Consider the following 19,266-nt stretch of genomic DNA (forward strand, 5'->3'; position numbering starts at 1 on the left):
GGTATTAATTAGCTTGCTGGCTAGCTTTTTTAACACTTGTAGAAATGCACTGTCTTTTATTTATGACTCTTTTTTTACTGCTTGCTTGTGCTCTGTGACTCATTGGAAACACCTTAAAATATATAACAGCATGTCGATCCACCGCTCTAGGAAGGAAAGTGGATGGTATTGGTTATGGATCTTTGCTGCTGCAATTATATAGCATTTGGCTGCTGATGAAGTCCAACAGCCATTTTCCTGATTTGATGTCCAGAAAGATGCTTGTTAGTTCATCTGTTGGTGGCGAGTACGTGGTGAACAATGAGTTTATCAGAACTTTAATGATAAAACTGACTACCAACAGGGGCTAATGAGAAAAATGAGACGGAACCATAAAGTAAAGACAATGAACTCAAACAGCTCTACAGAGCCTGGTGGTCATTCCAACACTATGAGTGACCAATTTACATTACACAGAGGAATTTGATGCAGTGACAATATCAAAAATGTTGATTAACACTGGTATAAGAACAATAAAGCGATGCAAGATTCACAGTTAAGACAATACTGTGTTGATGCACAAAAAAAAAAACACACTATCCATACATTCTGAAGTGCTGTGATATAATTCTCCAACAATCATGTGTGTCATGTGTACAGGCAGTCTAACATTACAGTGAAGTTTTGACAGTCTGTCACAAACACTATAGTTCTACTGCATGAAGTATGTTAAATTATTATTAAATTGATGAAAGCATCATTGAACCAGTCAAAGAATCCCTTAAATTCATCAGCTTAGAGTGTTCATATCATTTTAGTAAACATGGACGGACTGCGGCTTGGACATTCTTACATACTTATGTTGTCCCGTCTACAGTCACTCTGTATCCTGTCCTTTACATTGTAGCCATTCAGCCGCAGCTCAAATCACCAACAACTTACAATCAATGAGCAGGTAGTGGTCAGATGTGTGGTCCAAGGTCACTTTGACAGGATAGATCATAGATGTAAATAACAGGTACATTATCTTGAATGTGCTGCCCTCCAACAAAAAAAATAATGTCACCTTTATAAAACAAGACAGGTTTTGGTATGTTGTAGGCTTACAGTTCTTGTAATCTTTACTTAAAAAATACACCGACCAGCCACAACATTAAAACCACTGGCTGGTGAAGTCAATTAGCTTGATCATGTTACTACAACGCAAGAGAAACCTTGGGTTGAGGGATTCATGTTGATGTTAGTTTGACATGTACCACATACCTAAGCATTAGATGTTATTCCACAGCAGGAACTGCAACAGGCACATGGTGGTGAGAATGTTTACAGCCCCGTAATTCATGTTTCAATAGAAACAAAGGCAATCCTTAGTTACTGGATGTTCGATGAGCACGTACGAAAAAGAACAACAGATGGATTGTTATGTCAGCCTAAATGGTGAATTTTACATCATTGATGGCAATGTTACAGAGGAGTACATTGTTATTTGACAAGGTTATCAAGGTTCAGCCCACTCTAAAATGGCCTGCAAGATCCTGCAGTGGACAAGTTATTGATGCAGATCACGTGCACTTTGCAATGTAGCAGCATCCCCAAGTAAACAGTGCACCCCGGCACACTGCAAAAACTGTTCATGAGCAGCTAAAGGAACACAGCAGAGAGCCCAAGATGTTTACCTGACCTCCAAATTCCCCAAATCCCAATCTGATGGAGCATCGACTGTATGAACCGGAACAAGCCTGATCCCACAACATGCAGAACACACAGGATCCATTGCCCCCAGAGGATCCGTGTCCATGGCATGATTGACTACAAGGGGGACTACACAATATTAGGCAGGTGGTTTAATGTTGTGACTGATCAGTTTAGACGCATAGGCTTTGCTCCCACTACAGCTTAATTGTACTGAGTTGCAGACTGTTAAACTAATACGAGATAAAAATCTGTGCTTATCATTTATCTGAACTGCCACACTTATCTGTATGTTCTCCATGCTTTTGTGTTGGTGCCATGTATACAAACACTACTTCAGGCAAACTGCCACCACAATTTTGGCATTGGTCCTATGTGAATGGAGTAAGAGATACTGAACATTAAATGCTAATCACATGGAGAAAAACAAATAAATTAAGATACTTTAAGCTGCATTGTGAGCATTGCCACATAACAATCAATTCTTAAGTGTTACTCTTGAATTTCCACATCTTTACTCTGAAATTCGACTGCCTACGCCTAGTATCTGCACTGAGCAGATATTACAGATTCAACTCTTTTTGTCTCAAACACAATCTAATCAGTTTGTGATAAAGCTCAAGCATATAAGTTATGAATCTTGTTTTAATCATATTTCTTCTAATATTTGGCCATAAAGCCTGTTTTAATTTAGTCGAGGCAGGGCTCAAAATACACAGCTTGTGGTTGCATCTCATATGAGGTTAGCCAGACTGGAGGTAGTCTCTCTGCGGGCCTGGCGGTCCATGTGTCCTGAAACAGTGAAGACATTCAAAACTCGGTCCACCAACCTTCGTCCATGCCTTGTCCTCTCAAGCAGGACCACCACAACAGAGTAGATCCCAACACCCACAACCGCAGCCCCCCCTCCAGCCAGCAAAACCACTCCAGAGATGTACATGTCATTGAGAGCTTGGCCAGGCTTAGGCATATGGTTCGCCAGGGCCAAGCGAAGCAGAACCCCTCCACAGATCAACAGTGACAGTCCGGTAATCAGAACCACTAGTAGGTCAGATAAACCACCACTCTTTAACATGTCAATCCGCCGTCGACTTCGAACACAGTTCATGTCCTGCACAGCTGAGCTGAGCAGTTGTTTGAGCAGCACTCCGAGGGCGAGCAGGCACAAGGCTGTTCCTGCACCCAACCGCCATTCGCTCGAGACACTGGTGGTAGTGGAAAGAAGGCCGACGCCGCCCAGTCCACAGCCCAGGATCAGAAGCACGGCGACACAATAGCAGAGTAGAGACTTCCCAGGATCTCTGAACCACCACAGCTCCACTTGCTCCTCCAGGATACTGTGCTGAATCTGAGCAGGGTCTGCCGGACCGTTTAGGCCCAGATCATGGCCTCTGGTTCCCCTCAAGGGGGGAACGTCGTCCAATTCTGGCATCCTGTTGACACTCCCAGCCTGCTGAATAAGGACGCCACCACCAAGGAGAAAAAGTTCACCTGATAACCTTAGTCCTTCTTTGATTCTTCAATGACTACCACAAGTCTGTCAGGACAAGGAGAAGATTACAGAAAATCTAGGGGATTTGATGAGTATGTTATCCTGAAAATCTCAAATGGGACTAGAGTTGGTGGCAAGTCTACAGAAGAAATAAATGAAATTCACTAAATGTCTCAAAACACTTGATTGAGATCAGTATGTTGTAGTTTTATCCATACTGGTCTGTATAGATCAGTTTCAGAAAGTCAGTTCAGGTTCTTGCACTTTGTGATTGCAGACCCTTCTATCTTGAAATGACTGAATACAGAGATGGATCCAAATTGTCCTTACTGCATTAAAATAAAAGATCCAAACAGCCACAGAATGTCCAGTCTGGTTTTGCAGTGTGGTTGCAGTCACCTGGAAGATAAGACAGACGTGTTCATTAGTGCAGGTTTATTTGCTCCTGGGTGTCGTCTCTGCAACTCGGTCAGAGACGACTGTGGTTAACGACTGTATGACTTGCTGGTACATAAATTCTGCTCCTTACCAGACATTAAATCATAGCACAGAACTAGATGCAGGTCTCCTACATCAGCTCTCCCCCGCAAGGCATGGTTTAACTAGCTAGTTTCAGCTGTGTCTTGCTGATCTCAGTTACATCAAGTTAAACAGACTTGTTTTATACTAGAACTAAAATGTGGACCCTTTTTGTTCTCAGCTTTTCAGGCTCTCTGAACAAATGGTGCAGTCTGAATGTCTGTTTACTTTGTACACCTTGAAGGATCTGAGCTGAACAGGCTGAGTTAAAGAATAACTTCACAACAGCTAAAAATCCCTCTTCAAGCAAGTTCTACACTTGCTATTCACCGACGAGGGTTTTTTCTGATCCCTTATTCTTTGAAGGTGGGTTTGACCTGAGATGTAACAGACTGTCAGCCAAAACAGGTCAGTGAGACAGTGCTATTCCACTTAGTGTGAAGTAGATTTTTTAAATTAAATTCAAGTTTGTGTAACTTTGCAATATGCGGTGGATAAAATCAACTAAATTACAGATGGCTGCACACACACATTCTCACACAGTTTCTCTGAACAAACCAAACTTGCTGTTTTGACTATGTAAAAAACTTAGTGTGCTGACGGCGGCAACCTTTGCTTTCTCTCGTTATCACTATGGTAATGAGTTGCCACTACAGAGGCGGCTGGATAAAAGAAGCATCAGCTGTCGATAGAATAAACAATTCCCATCCACACAGTTGCACACAAAATCAAACAGCTAATGCACAAATGTAAATTTTCTTTCTTTTATCCTTCCAAACACACGCCCACGCTAGCTGACTCGATGAATCCTCCCAGTCCTTTGAGTCCAGTAGATTTTCTCTCTCGTGTGTGTACTGTCTACACTGTACCATTACATGTTTTAGCACTTGTCAGGTGAACGTTCATTATATGTGACTTACTGTGTTCAATTCCCCCACGTCTTTTCCTTACCTCAGCATATCTGATCTCTGCACTGTAGTTTGTAACCTCATCACATCCCCATAATGCAATCATGTAAACATGTAGCATGCACACGCACGTACGCACACAAACAAACATCCTCAAGGTTATGGCTGTCGACAGCTTGTCTTTAAAAACCTGTCAGCGGCTTTATTTCTATCAAAGTCAGCAGTGCACGGCATAAGCCCAAACGCCCCCAACACAAGCTGACAGCAGTTACAGCTTGTCCTCATTGGCTGTGGATTTTTGCTAACACAAACAAGGCCCTAAATTTTTTTTTTAAATATGTCAGTCTGAGCAGGTGAAACATGATCTCGCATTCAGTTTTGAGATTTTTTATTTTTATTTACTGCACTGGAAACCATTCAGCAGAAACTAATTTCTGATGTATTTCTTTGTGCCGGCTGTATAGAAAAAACTTTAAATGCAACATCACATTTCTTGTTAGTGTGGACAGGTATTGTCTTGTACTGAGGCAGAGCAATAACATGGTGACACGAGGAGATATGAGGTGCATACACAAGGTGTGAAATGAAGAGTGAGGTAATTACAGCAGAGGAGGAGGGTGTTTATTGGCAACATACTGCTCTGGAAGCTTTTCACATCCTGTATCTGATGGAGCATTGTGACAGTGCGCGCGCCTGTGTGTGCGTTTTTGCACGAGTAAACAGTTGTAAATGAGTGGTAAAGGGTGTAGACTGAAAAAAAAACATATCCGTTAGCGTGTGTTTTCACTGATGATGTACCTGTGTGTGTTTCACACAAAAACACAGCGATGAAAGCGCATCTTCAGTGTGTGTGTGTGTGTGCACGCAGGTGTTTTTGTATGCATGTTTGTCGACTCTAATTAATCCCAGTTGGTTTGAGCACACAGGTGACAGGTGGGGCCACAGAAATAGCACAGAAAGTGAGGTGTGTGTGTGTGCGTGTGTGTGTGCGTGTGTGTGTGTGTGAATGTTTTTTATTTTTGGTGTCTGAGGTTGAGGAACCAAAGGTGTTAAGGTGACAAAAATATTACATGTGATGCTGCTGCACCATCCACAGCTTTGTTATTGAGTTTTTGAAACTATCTCTTTGATTCACTCTGTTTAGGGAACATTACTTTCTGTTTCATTAAATAGCCCCCAGTAACAAGAAGCAGGGAAACAACCGGATGATAGAGCGAGAGGCGATGGCACGCAACAGAGATCATAAGATGAAATCGAACCTTTAACGACACGAGTATATCTCACTTCACGTTGTGTTTCTTCCAGCCTGATAGCCACAGACGTGCACACAGAGACAGAACTGCTGGACTGTGTCTGCCTTTCCTCTTCTATCACTTATATGACCTCTAAACTCTCGTCATATCAGCCGTGTCATATTGGCCTCATAAATATCTCTACAAAAGCACTGACTCACTGCTTCACTCTCCACTGGTCTCCTTTTAAGTTATAGAAAGCAGGTACAAAGGCACAAACAATTTACACAACACAAGTCAGTTTTTCCAAGGACCACAGTGCTCTGCTCATCTGGAATTACAGTCACAAAGGGCTCAGAAGTAAATAAAAAGTAAAAGTAAATAAAAAATATCAAAGAAAGCACGGCTGCATGGAATTACAAAAAAAAATTAATACATTGCATTATTTCGTTTTTTCGCAATGTACTCTACCATTCAAAAGTTTTGGGTCACCCAGGCATTTTCATGTTTTCCATGAAAACTCACACTTTTATTCATGTGCTAACATAATTGCACAAGGGTTTTCTAATCATCAATTAGTCTTTCAACATGATTAGTTAACCCAATGTAGCATTAGAACACAGGAGTGATGGTTGTTGGAAATGTTCCTCTGTACCCCTATGGAGATATTCCATTAAAAACCAGCTGTTTCCAGCTAGAATAGTCATTTACCACATTAACAATGTCTGGACTGTATTTGACTAATTTAATTTTGTCTTCACTGAAAAAAAAGCTTTTCTTTCATGTATGTATGGAAAAAAAATCACCAGATGACTCAGTCTGGAAAGAATGAATCATTCCTGAATGAGTTTGTCTGCATATAAAATGCTAAATAGTTGAGAAAAATCTGATATATTTTGTGATTGTACTGACATATTTTGAGTGTGGGGCTGCAAAGCGTCTCGGTGATTAACACTGTCACCTTGCAGCTAGAAGATCCCTGGTTCGCCTTCCTGGGATCTTTCTCTATGGATGTTCTTCCTGTGCATGCGTGGGTTTCTCCAGGTACTCTGGCTTCCTCCCACAGTCCAAAAAAAATGCTCAGGTTAATTGGTGACTCTAAAGAGCGTAAAGACTCTTGTCCGTAGATGTGAATGTGAGAGTGATTGTTTGTCTCTACATGTAGCCCTGTGATAGACTGGTGACCTGTCCAGGGTGTCCCCTGCCTTCACTCTAAGTCAGCTGGGATAGACTCCAGCCCCTCATGACCCTAATGAGGATTAAGCAGTGTATAGATAATGGATGGATGGATTTTGAGTGCGACTGTTTTGAATCTTTCTCATATGGTGTAAAACTGACGAAGATATCCAAAATACTTTTTTTTTTTTTGCTTTGGATTTCATTCATATCTGGCTTTGCAGAGCTGTGTGGCACTGATTAAATCGTCAAACAAATTAGTTGTGTTGACGATTTAAGTCACTGCAAGTCACTGTTGAAAATATACCTGTTTTTGGTCAACATGATTGTTCTGTAGTTGAAATATTTCCATACGACTGACTACAGCTACATGATGATGGCCAAATTGATAATCACAGCCATTTTGATCAATATTGAGATCACAATTACTTTTCAAAACAATTCACTGATTGTAAAGACAAAATAATTTGCTTCACTTCCACATTTAAATAAACAGAGCATTGCTTTCATTTCTACATTGTGTGCTCAGAAAAGCCTCTAGTTTCCACTCAGTTACTGCAGCACACAGCTCAGGCAGGTGTGTGACTCAAAATCACTTTAAATAGAGTGAAATGAGGTGTTTCAGTCTCAGATTTACCCAGCTGAAACAAAACACTTTTGTCTACCCAGGCTGTTTTGAGCTATGAATGGAGCATTTTAATGCAGTCGAACATGTTCATCTAATTGTCAGAAGCCAAAATCATGATTGTTATTAATATTTAATTCATTGTACAACCCAACAAGTGGTGTTGTGTTGTTTTTCTCCCCAACCAAATCCTTCTATTCAGTGTCTCTCCCCAGGTCCTCATTAGTTTAGCTGTGCATATGTGGAGCATTCATGTTAAAAAAAAAAAAAAAGTAAATAAAGAAAAAAAATCTAAGATGAGACAGACTTCTCCTGTAGACTGGCTTTGAAAATGAGAACTGTGCAAGTTTTCTTTATTTATCAAGCAACAAAAAATGTTGATGTCATGCAGCCCTAAAAGAAGCCTGGGAGAAGTCTTTGCTTTAAACTAAAATTGTGGTCCTCGAACCTGATACGCTCTGACACAGATGGTGAAAAAGAAAAATTATGCAAAAACAATTACTTGATTGCTGTTGTCCAATATCTAAAAAGCTGGGAATGAAACATTTCAGTGGTTTTACACCTGCACACTAAAACCTTCAGTACATTATATCTTACAATGAATCTTCACACTTTAGCTGTGAATTTTCACACTCCCACAATACCGTGCATATTCATAAAATATACATCAGATGTACTACTGTATCTGACTGCAAAAACAAACAAGTCAACAAACGGTGTTACTGACAATCCCATTTATCTCTTAATTTAGATCCCAACTTGTGCTATGAACTATGAATGTTGCTGGAGCTGTTAACTTACTCATCAAAAATGGATGATTATATCAGCATATTTCACTGTCTGAGGTAGCTCACAGAAGCTATAGAAAGCTGCACTTGTGATGATTATCGCAATTTATTTGAAGACACAACGTCTGAAGAAAATCCTAAATGACTTTCTTTTTAAGTGACGGGAATAATAAGTGTGTCGTGGACGCTCAGCCCTGCAGTAAAAACTGAAATGACTGAAGAAGGGCTGACACTAACAGTCCAAACATTCTCTGTTATGCTAATGCACCAAAAGTAATGATGAAAATCCCAAAGACACTGTAATTGTAAACCTCGGACAGACAGTATCATTCTCTGTCTCTTTCGCTGCGTCTGCCTGCTCTAAGTTTTCAGCCTGCAAGGTCACCAGAGGAGCTGTGCTTGACAGTAAAAAACAGTATACTGCACTCCAATTACCTGGGAAGCTTTGGGACTCCGGTATTCCCCCCTCTGTTATGTTGGCCAGCTGAATTCATTTCACCGGCCATTAGTGCCTCATTTTATTGTTGATGCGTGGTTCTGTTAAAATTGGTTGTCTGGCATTATATGCTAATCAGAATGTCGATCAGCAGAGGAGGTTTGAAGACAGCAACAACAACATCCAAGGAAAGAGGAGTTGGCAAAATCTTGCTTGTTGTAAAAAATGCAGGGCCTCAGGTGAGACGTTTTGTCAGGAGAATGAAACAGCAAATGCTCCAACACAAAGTGGATGTCTGGGTGTTTAGCTAAAGTGAGATGCCGGATGTTGCGGCTTGTGGCAGACAAAGTCATACGTGTACATCCAAGGGAGCTTTGACATGTAGTTCCTTCTCGCTGTCAGAGAAAAACTTCCTCTTCTGCTTTATTCAGGTGGCAAAACACAATGAAAAAAAAGTGGACTGCTTGGATTTGAAAGTAAAAAAGGGAATAGTCTTGCCAGCCAATTGCAGCTGTCATTAATCCATTTGGATCTCGGAGGCTAAAGGGAAGAAGATGCACAGGGCTTAGAATGAAACTTCAGCAGTGCTTTAGACTGAGGCTTTCCTTCAGAATTTGTGATTTCCCGATTCCTTCAAATATTTAGAACTTTGTCAATGTTCACATCTCGGTTCCAAACAAACAACGAAACAAGATATCTCTGCCAAATGATCAAAGCGAAAATATGTCAGGCACCCCTTAAGGGGGAAAAAACATGAGGTCCTTCTGCTCCCGTTGCTGAATTTCCTGCTGTGTGCGTTTTTACTCGAGTGCCTCGGGTCGGGCTGAAGGGGAGTCCATTGGAGTTCAGGCGATGTGTTGCCGTAGTGACAAAGCAATACTCTCCTTCCTGTCTCCCCCTTCACGCTCACACCCACCCCCTCTCCTCTAGTCAGGCGTTGATTCTCTTGGCGTCCCCACGGGCGAGGAGAGGGGTCAGGGTTGGCTCCATCTGTCTATGTGATGGGCATCGGTGCCAAGCGCCACGGGGGCTGGAGGGAGAGGAAAGAAGGCTCGTGCGGAGTGGGAGGGTAACGGATGTTTCCGAGCTGTCATCTGGGAACGGGGCAGGCGTTGAGGCTGAAGCCGGGGCTGGGAACTGGGAAGGGGCTCAGGGATGTGGGATAGGGATTAGGGGGTGGGAAGAGAAGGGGTTGAGGGTGGACGGAAAGGCTCGCGGCTACGGATAGTGCTGAGAATTCACTGTTCCTCTCGGTGTAGCAAATGTAGCTGGCAAAGAGAAATGATGCTGAATAGGTCTTTATGCAGACAAGCTGGATCTTTCTTTCTTCTCCAGTCACAATGGACAGCCGAGGCACTCTGGGAGCCTCACTCTGTCCGGAAACAGAGAGGAGACAATGGCCGAGTCAGTGTCACTGTCCTCGCTCTGTCAGGGATCACAAGGGAAAACCTAAGACAGAAAGAGAGAAAGAAAAGACTTTCAGATCAGCTGCACAAACTGTACTGTAACCTCGCCCCTATGGCTCACCTTAGAGGGCTTACATATTTATTCCTCCCCTACTCTGAAGGCGAATTTTACTTATATCCTCTCCGAAAGCAAGTGCTTTTAGTTCACATCTCAAAGACGCTTAAAGTGGAGATGTGTGATTATCATCCTGATTTACAGGCTTAATTAAAATGAGGCACTTGCACATTATGAAGGGAGAGGAAGCACAGATGAGCCCCTCAACAGGATCATTAAGACGTTGCAGCCATGAACGTTTTCTCACAAACTAGTGGTTTCTTTTTAGCCACACAGGTGACGTCAACATTGATGGCAACCTTGGTTCAAGACTACTACTTCTACTACTTCTAGAATTTCAGTTTTGACACTACAATTGGGTGGAACTTTTCAGTTTTTGTTGAAAAGTCTCAACAACTCTTGGATAGATTGCTATAAATTTACTTCTGGCATTCACGTACCCCTCAGGAGTTTTGGTGATTCCTCAAATTTTCATCCAGCATCCACTTCTGATTAAAGGTTTACTTCAGTTATCACCAAATACCTGTAAATTCATGAAATTCCCATTAGCCCCAGCTGCACTTCGGTGCAAATTAGCTATAAACGCTATATTTACCAATATCACTATCTTAGCAACCTAATGTTCCGTTTATCAGCCTCACTGAGCTGCTAGTGTGGCTGGAGCCTCTAATTCTTAAGGGTTATTGATATTGCAGACTACAAACACATCCCTCCCCTTTCAGTCGGCCCTCTCAGGTGGTTTAATTCCTCCCTTCCCGAGCGAGCTAATTTCTCAGCTTATGGCACGATATCATCCTGACCGGCACGACCAGCCAAGACCTTCCCTCCCCCCCCGTGACACCTTCTCCACACACAAACATCCTCATCTCCATCTGTTTCCCCTCCTACCTCTCCTTATCTTGCCAGCTTTCCACTCCTCTCCTCCTTTCTTCCACCTTGCTCATCTCCCTCTCTGTCTCACCACCCGAGCAATTTTATGTGGCTACTTCTTATCTCTTCTGTCTGCTGTCTGCTCTGGTGTTTTGGTGTTGCAGAGAGAGAGAGGTGTGCATGGGGTAGAGGTTGGGATCCGGGTAAAAGGCTGCCTGACTCAAAGCCTCCGTGGCATAATGCATACAATACACACAGCACCCTGCACCTGCTTTCATGCTGCGGTGTGCACATTGCTTTCTCCGCAAAATTCCATTGTCATCACCCTCCTCATTCCTTCTCGTATTTACTTGCCATCATTTCCGACATTAAAAATGCATCTGTTCATCAGCTGCAGCGAAATACGTGAGCACTGTTAATCCCCAACACAAACACGGGTTAACAGTCACGGCTCAGATATTCCAAACACATTTGCAAAAAAGGCCAAACTTGTTATCTAATAGGGCATATGGCATTTCCCTCTTTTTAAATAGAGCTTCCTCCCTCTCAGTGGTGGCACACACTGCTGCTGACAAAAATGTAGCCCAGCCTAGTTCAGCTCTACACAGCCTGTGGACTCCATTCAGCCACTTGTGTACAACAGGAGCCAAATGGGGATCTTAAATGCTGAGCGCATTTCAAAATGGCTTGAATATTTCTGCTTCCGTCAAACTGTCTCCATTAGCAAAGAAGAGAGCAGAAACACCCTCTTTTCAGAGTTGGAGGATATTAACTGAATGGCATGCATAATGATGAAGCTGTGTAATAACGCCGCCGGTCCCTGAAGTTGAGAAGTTAGTGTTGATTTAAAAAAAAAAAAGAAGAAAAAAAAAGGAAAAACCTCTGGCCGGCCGTTTGCCTTCCCTTGTTGTGCACAGCTGCAATATTAAAACGCTAATCAAATCACCAATTAACATGCTGGTCTCCTCCTGCTTCACTCATGCTGACGACGGGAAAGAGGCTACCTTTTCTTTTTTCCTCTTGTCTTTGTTTTTGTAACCCTGCTCCCCTCCTCTTGTGGATTTAGAGGTGATGCTCAGCATATTCTAATTTGATACTGGCTGTCTGGTGATAATGATTGTAATGAATGGGATGGCTGGCTCAGTGTCTGGCTCTCTGTCTCACTCGTTGAGCGACTTAACTGATGTTTCAATACTACAGCAGCATCGTATCTTATGTTGAAGCTTTCTAGCCTTGAAATTTTGTATCTGTAGACATTCACGTTTCCAGAGGACGATGAAAACGACGATCCTCTGACTTTCCCACTTGTGCCACCAGGATATTTGTTACTTCACATATAGAGACAAATATACAATCTTCACAGACTGTATATAAAAGACGGATGTAGTCACCATGATGTCACCCAATGGTTTGTGGACTACAGTTTTAAAGCCATGACTTTGGAATTTGCCCACTGCATCTTGATGAGAGCTAGAGGAGAGTACGTGCACACATTAGTGACTTGTCAAGGTAGCCACGCAATAAAACACACCCTGCTTTATAGTCTGTTTTTTCCAAATGGGACCATAAATAACAAAACAAACACAATACTTCATTGCATGGGATAAGAAACTAGCAATTGAGACTATAAACTCTTAAGGACAATGTTTACTGAGGTAGTAAAACAAGTCAGAAATGATCATTTTCTCATAAACTTCTATACAATTGACCTTTTTTTGCAACTAGAGGAGTTGCCCCCTGCTGGCTGTTAGAGAGAATACGGGTTTAAGGAATATTTCTTCATTGGCTTCACTCTTTCAGCTCAGAGGCTTAGCCCATCTAATATATATAGTCTTTAGAAACAACTCTGAAACTACTTATTGAACTGACTGTCTTGAGATTTGGTTGGCTGCAGACATCCATGCCCACTTAGGAAAATTTTTGTGATACCTTAGAGAAGCAGTTTGATGTTTATTTGCTTTCTTTCTAGAATAAAAGCCTGACACTCATATTTAAATGGTAAGTTTAAACCTAGAACCAGCAACTGGCTATTTTTTCTTAAAGATAAAGGTAGCAAAATCTGTATACCATTGCATTAGTAAAATTTACAGATCGGCATATCATTTCGTCTTTCGTTTTCAGGTTGCCATGTATTGCATTATTATCTTGTTCAACTTCCTGGAGGCTGTGCTGCTTGCCAAGCAAATAGTAGTAGCATAATATAACCTAACATCAGTGCGTGGCTATTGCCTGTGAGTCTTGTGATGAAAAATCTTGTATAAAGCGACTTAAAGTTGTGATTTGAGATGAGTACAAAAAAATGAGAAACTTTTTTTCTGAGCACAAACAGTAAATGTAATCTTTTCCCAACTCCCCCCACACTGACCTGAATTGATTATGCTTATTGGTGGGTGGGTGGGTGTGTGTTACGCCCAGGGACAGAAGAGGACGTGATCATTACAGCTGCTATTGATGACTTACAGCATGTTTGACTGTGTGCATCTGCTGACTGTGAAAAAGAAAAAAACAAACAGAAAAAAAAGCCTGTCGAGAGTATTTAAGATTCTGGCCTACTCTCTTCTGCACTGTGTGTCCATGTCACACACACACACACACACAGACACACAGACAGACACACACACACAACCTATACACAGCTCCCATAACTCCAGCAGCCTGCACGGTCATCCACAGATTCAATCACTGGCTCACTTTGTTTTTCCCCTTCTGCTCTTACATCCTGCGCTCTGTGTTGACTTCAGGCTCTTTCCTAACGAGGTCTATCACATGTTGTTTTCAGCCTGACTTGCTTTTAAGTGTTAGACCTCATCCTAAAAGATCCTTGAAGTGTTTTTGGTACAGTGAGAGCGACAGCATGTAGCCTGCTCCAGATGCACTGTCATGATTCAATCTCTGGTCTTTAGGTTATAGTTACAGCAGATCTGTATGAGCAAAGCTGCACAATGGGGTCACGCCTGAACAGCGCATTGATCTGTTCCAGTAGCAATAACTTGAATCCAGCTCCAACAACACTTCCTTTGTATGTGGTTTATAGATTTTCCACATTGCAGCAAATCCCTGATCTCTGAGTATATGACAGTAACCCTATGAATTGATGAGCTACAGAATATCTGAGGCCTTCACTGTTGTCTGCACTCAGTGGCTGCAGGACATCCCGCTGGTGCAAAGGTTAGGGTGTGATACAATGTCAACATGTCTCACTTCCTTGTTTTAAATGAAGGCAAAATAGACAAATCATTCTTCCTGGGGCAAACCCTGAGCACATAAACAAATAGTGGAAAAAGAGGCACCAGTACTGAAATTAATAGACAGTCGTTTTCTCTAACAAGTTGAATTCATAATGAATAGACGTCTTTGTGTGATATTATTGCTTCTGAAGCCAGTCTAACGTATCACTTTGACTTCATATTCAGTTACACATTAGGACGGTACACCGCATGGGCAAAAAATTATGGCTTTTGTCTTTGAAAAATCTATTAATATTTATTGTGGCTGAGCTTTGCAGTACAAACAACCGAGGCTGCCTTTCATTATAGCACTTAGGATGACTTAGATCACAAGTGTGACAGGTTCCTATTAAAGAAATAAACACTTTGCTACAGTTTAAAGATAAAAACATGGAGGTAAATGAAAAAGGAAAGGTGGGTTTAAGGGAGATTTAAGACAAACATACATATTAAGTGGTGGCGTATTTGATAATAATTATTATAATAAATCATGTACAATAGTCTATAAAGTTTGGTAGTCTATAAATTCACTGGGTTATTGGTAACCAGGTAAAGGTATCCATAATTTGATGATTTTAATAAATCAGTGTGTATATTGTTGTTGTTTTCGGTTGGGAATAAGAGGACGTGGATGATTTAGCACTTAAAAGTGTTCACATATAGGAACTATCTGATGAAAAAGTTGGAATAGAGCAACTCCAGTCTGTGGATCGTGTTTATCAGCAGCCAGTCTTACCTGTGCGCTCAGCCGCTCACTGGAGGTCTGTCAGTCCGTACCGAGCTGCTCCGGTCTGTTTGCGGTCTTAATCCCAGCTTGTGTCCGCGATCACAAAGTCTCTCGGCCGGTGTGTCGGTTCATACCCTCACCCTCTGTTTTAGATCAGATTGGTCCAGAGTGATGAGCTCCTCCTGCAGCCTCCGCTCTCTCTGCAGCTCCGTCGGTCTCTGAGCCGCTCCGCCGGACGGACTTCCCCCGTTTAATGCAGGTGTGGCCGAGCACGGCGGCAGGGGACGCCGATGGGAGGGGACAGAGAGGCGGCGAGCCGACCTCCGCACCGCCCCGGGTCTCCGTGGGGAGTCCAGCACCTGACACACACACACACACACACACACATCTGAGATCTGATAAATGAAAGCCTCTCTGGACATCGGAGCTGGAGGTGGTTACTTTGACAGCAGCAGTGGTTTAACCCATCCAGTCCAATGTCACAGCTGATCAATAGGCTGATCAATAACGACCGCAGTCATTAATAACAGATTGATATAATATCAATACAGTCATCATCGATTAGCAATAGGGTCAGAACATGCGGTGACCTTAAAGTTTTTCTGCCACATATCACTTAAAGGAACACAGTGTCATTACAGTGCCCTTTAGCTGAGCCTCTGTCGGTCATATTGGTTTGTCTTGGGTTTCATAGTTCTGTCAGCTTTATTTGTGATATTTGTGAAAGTGAATCTTATCAGTTAATCTTTCATTTTTTGTTTTCTCAACCCTTATGTTCAGGTTCAAATTCATCCCTACTTAAAGAAGATGTTTTAAATCTATCTATCTATCTATCTATCTATCTATCTATCTATCTATCTATCTATCTATCTATCTATCTATCTATCTATCTATCTATCTATCTATCTATCTATCTATCTATCTATCTATCTATCTATCTATCTATCTATCTATCTATCATACTTTTTGACATTTTACCAAAGCATGATTCAAATACATTCCAGAGCAACTCAAAAGACTGGTTTGACTGACACCCTAAAGTAATAGTAATTTTTCCTTCCATCCACTTTCTAGTTCTTGTCAGAGATGACATAAACCCCTGTGAACAATTTACTGTCTATCACAAGCTGAAACACATTCAGATCTATAGGAAATATGAAAAGTCTTTGTGTTTGGTTTGGACCTGCATGCATTCACATACATCCAGTGGTATTATGGTATTATATTAACTTCTGCTGCCTCATCTGTTCATGTTCCTATAATAGCTGTATGTTCCTATGTATAACTGGTCATAACATGTGGAGACTTTTATGTTTCTCGACCATTTATTACTTACAGGAATATAATGTTGTTATTCCTGTTCTGATCATATCGTACATTCTTCCTCATCAGCTTCATCCCCACTGCAATATAACGTTTAAGGCGACACATTACTGACAGCATTGTTTTTCATGCATTGGCTAATTTTGACATTTTGGGATACCATTCTTTTTGACACGTCTTGTAAAACAAAAGCATGCAAAATAACAAAATACATATTTGGAAGTTTGTTTCACTACATTTTGTCTCTTTTTGTGTGAAGCATGTCTATAAAGGCTGTTTTTTCTAAATGAGTTTTCCTCATAGTCTGAACCAGAAATCCTTACTTCAGTATTATATCCACCAAACTTTCCAGATATAGTTTTGTATCTATATTCTGAAGGTTTATACTGAGGGGTTTGATAATATATCATTCACAGCCTGATATACAGAACATTTTATTCCTAAAACATAGTAAACATAGATTTTTTTCTGGCTGTATTTTCTGATTGATGGAGGGATATAAAGAGATATCCAAAATCCAGTTTGTAAAAACCTTTGTCACGAATATGCCAACAAAATGAAACAAAAAAACTGAGGCTGGCTTTACCCACTGTTCAGATAGCTATCCTGGAAATTTATTGTACATTGTAAATGGGTGATTCATACCTCAACAAAACTGCAGAAGAAACAAAAAATAAGCATGTTTGCGTGGTTGTGAACAGCATGCATTCATTAACATCACATCGTATTATGGCATTATATCAACTCAGGCCTTCTCATCTGTTGATTATTCAGTCTGGATCATGTTCAGCCTTTCAGCAGGTTTCCTTCTTGCAGCACAGCCTTCCAGCCCTTCTTCTTCTTCAGGTTCGATATTTTCATCCTCTTCAGGGCCACGATCCAAAATTAGATCAAGTACTTCATTCACTGTTACTTATTGTGGTGCTACCACAGAATGGCATGTGCAGACAGAGAAGTTTTATTTATAGACCAAAGCCACAGGAACCGATTAGTGGAGTTGTGTGGGATGGATACAATATTGTGAATGTGAGAGTGTGAATGTGGGAGTGTAGCTGGATGCAAGAACTCTGTTACCTTCTTATTTGTACATCACACATGTCTGAACACTAATTTCTCATTGCAGTACTCAGTATGCAAACCATTCCAACTGTTTGGATAAAAATGACTTGTCAGTCAATCGTTCCTTCTAATAAATAGGCTACCTGCAACATAACACATTGATCATAGCATCTCTGACACAAAGGCTGTTATTGATTGATTTTATTTGACTCTGCCAGGAGAGTACCTCATATCCATTTAGCTCCTCTGTAGCCTCATGATGCACCATAATTGAGGTAATGCAAAGATAACATTTTATGGCTCCAGTGGAAAGGAAAATACTTCTGAGGTTAGATTTAGAGGTGTTTAATTCCTAAAATGAGAGCGGGAAGAGCAAGATACAACCATCTTCACTGTCCCTTGTGCTCAGATGGAATGAGCACAGCGTATTGTGATGTATTAAAGAACCCCTCCACTGAAAATTATACCATGTTAACATTTCCATATGGTGTTTTTTATGAGCATGAAGACACATCATGACTGAAATAAACAGCCACTGTCAGAGCTGAGTATTTCCACCGTGTAACTGCAGTGTACTGATGACAGTCTCACAAAGATTCAGACTTCCAGGTTTCCACACATTATAAACTTAAGGATCCAATCCTGTTAACTTGCAGGGTGAGCTTTATGTATTGTTCTTCTGAATTAGTTTCTCAGTTGCTCCAGTATTACAGTTCCAATGTGTAGCTTATAGTAGCTTTACAGTGTTTGAGCAGAGTCACTGGTGAGCTGGTGTGCTTGAGCTGCAGCAAATAAAGAAGTTTCAGTAGAGAGAGGCGGAGGTTATGTAGATCACAGAACAATGTAGAGTTACATGTAAGGCATTTCAAGGCAAGAAGGGGTTGTTTTTATAGAAAAATATCTTATTATGTAACTTTGATACGCAGAGACCAGTTTTTATTAGAAACGTCTTTCATCTGCTACAGTTACAACACTTTAATTTGAATCTGTTCAGTGCCATTACTTGTTCCCATCTTTTATTCTCATTTGGTATTGTCAGTCTTTGATATTGTTTATAATGTCTACCTCTTAAAATGTGAAGTAAATCATTTGTAAGAGCCGCATTTCTTGGTTCATGACACAAGCTAGACACAAATATTTGTTAAATGTTCACAATGTTTTCAGCAAAACTATCAGGTATCTGGTCATGCCTCTCATGCATTTCACCCTTTGACTGCTGCTGTTTGGTAATGTGTTTTCTGTCAAAGTGAACAGTTAACTGTCCGTCTCTTATACTACATGTAGTTATTGAATGTCTGCTTTTGGGGAACCTTTGAATTACAGCTTCCTCCTTGGATTTAGCAGTAAAGTCATTTGTCTGTTATTTTAAAACCTGCAGAGTTTCTGCTTAGTTGAAGTAAACCTTAACTATTTTTTGAAACGTGTTGCTCAAAAAAGGAACTTGGAGTAGATAAGCTCATGGTTTGCATCTACAGCTGCTGTTGTTTGTTGATGTATTAATTCTTTGTAGCCTCGCTCTGACGCAGCTCTGTGCTGTTGTCGATCCAGCTAACACACTCACTCAGGGAGGTAGAGGAACTGTGGTGGGGGGTGACCAACAAAAACAAAGAAAGTCTATCATTTGGTTACATTAGGCGTTCTTGTTTGTTTTGCTGATTTTCATTAATTTTTTTTCCCCCGGTTGCATTATGT

The 19,266-nt window shown here is 41.2% G+C and overlaps 1 protein-coding gene across 2 annotated transcripts; it reads right to left on the minus strand.

The window, feature by feature from the left end:
- Positions 1 to 301: 301 nt before the first annotated feature.
- LOC111578992 (transmembrane protein 125) lies at positions 302 to 15,484 on the minus strand. 2 transcript variants are annotated; one of them, XM_023286034.3, is made up of 4 exons: positions 15,202 to 15,484; positions 10,809 to 10,891; positions 8,847 to 10,296; positions 302 to 3,562 (listed from the first exon to the last, which is right to left on the minus strand). In XM_023286034.3, exon 4 carries the CDS (start codon positions 3,101 to 3,103, stop codon positions 2,405 to 2,407), a length of 699 nt encoding a protein of 232 aa, XP_023141802.1. In that variant the 5' UTR covers positions 3,104 to 3,562; positions 8,847 to 10,296; positions 10,809 to 10,891; positions 15,202 to 15,484; the 3' UTR covers positions 302 to 2,404. The 2 variants fall into 2 exon arrangements, with proteins under 2 accessions (XP_023141802.1, XP_023141801.1); XM_023286033.3 differs by lacking the exon at positions 10,809 to 10,891 and having other exon boundaries at positions 15,202 to 15,476.
- Between the last annotated feature and the right edge of the window lie 3,782 nt (positions 15,485 to 19,266).

This window comes from Amphiprion ocellaris, chromosome 2 (assembly GCF_022539595.1).
Source record: "Amphiprion ocellaris isolate individual 3 ecotype Okinawa chromosome 2, ASM2253959v1, whole genome shotgun sequence".
NCBI lineage: Eukaryota > Metazoa > Chordata > Actinopteri > Pomacentridae > Amphiprion > Amphiprion ocellaris.

Coding starts and splice junctions, on each gene's coding strand:
- LOC111578992 (XM_023286034.3), bottom strand. CDS start 3,103: ATGCCAGAATTGGACGACGTTCCCCCCTTGAGGGGAACCAGAGGCCAT.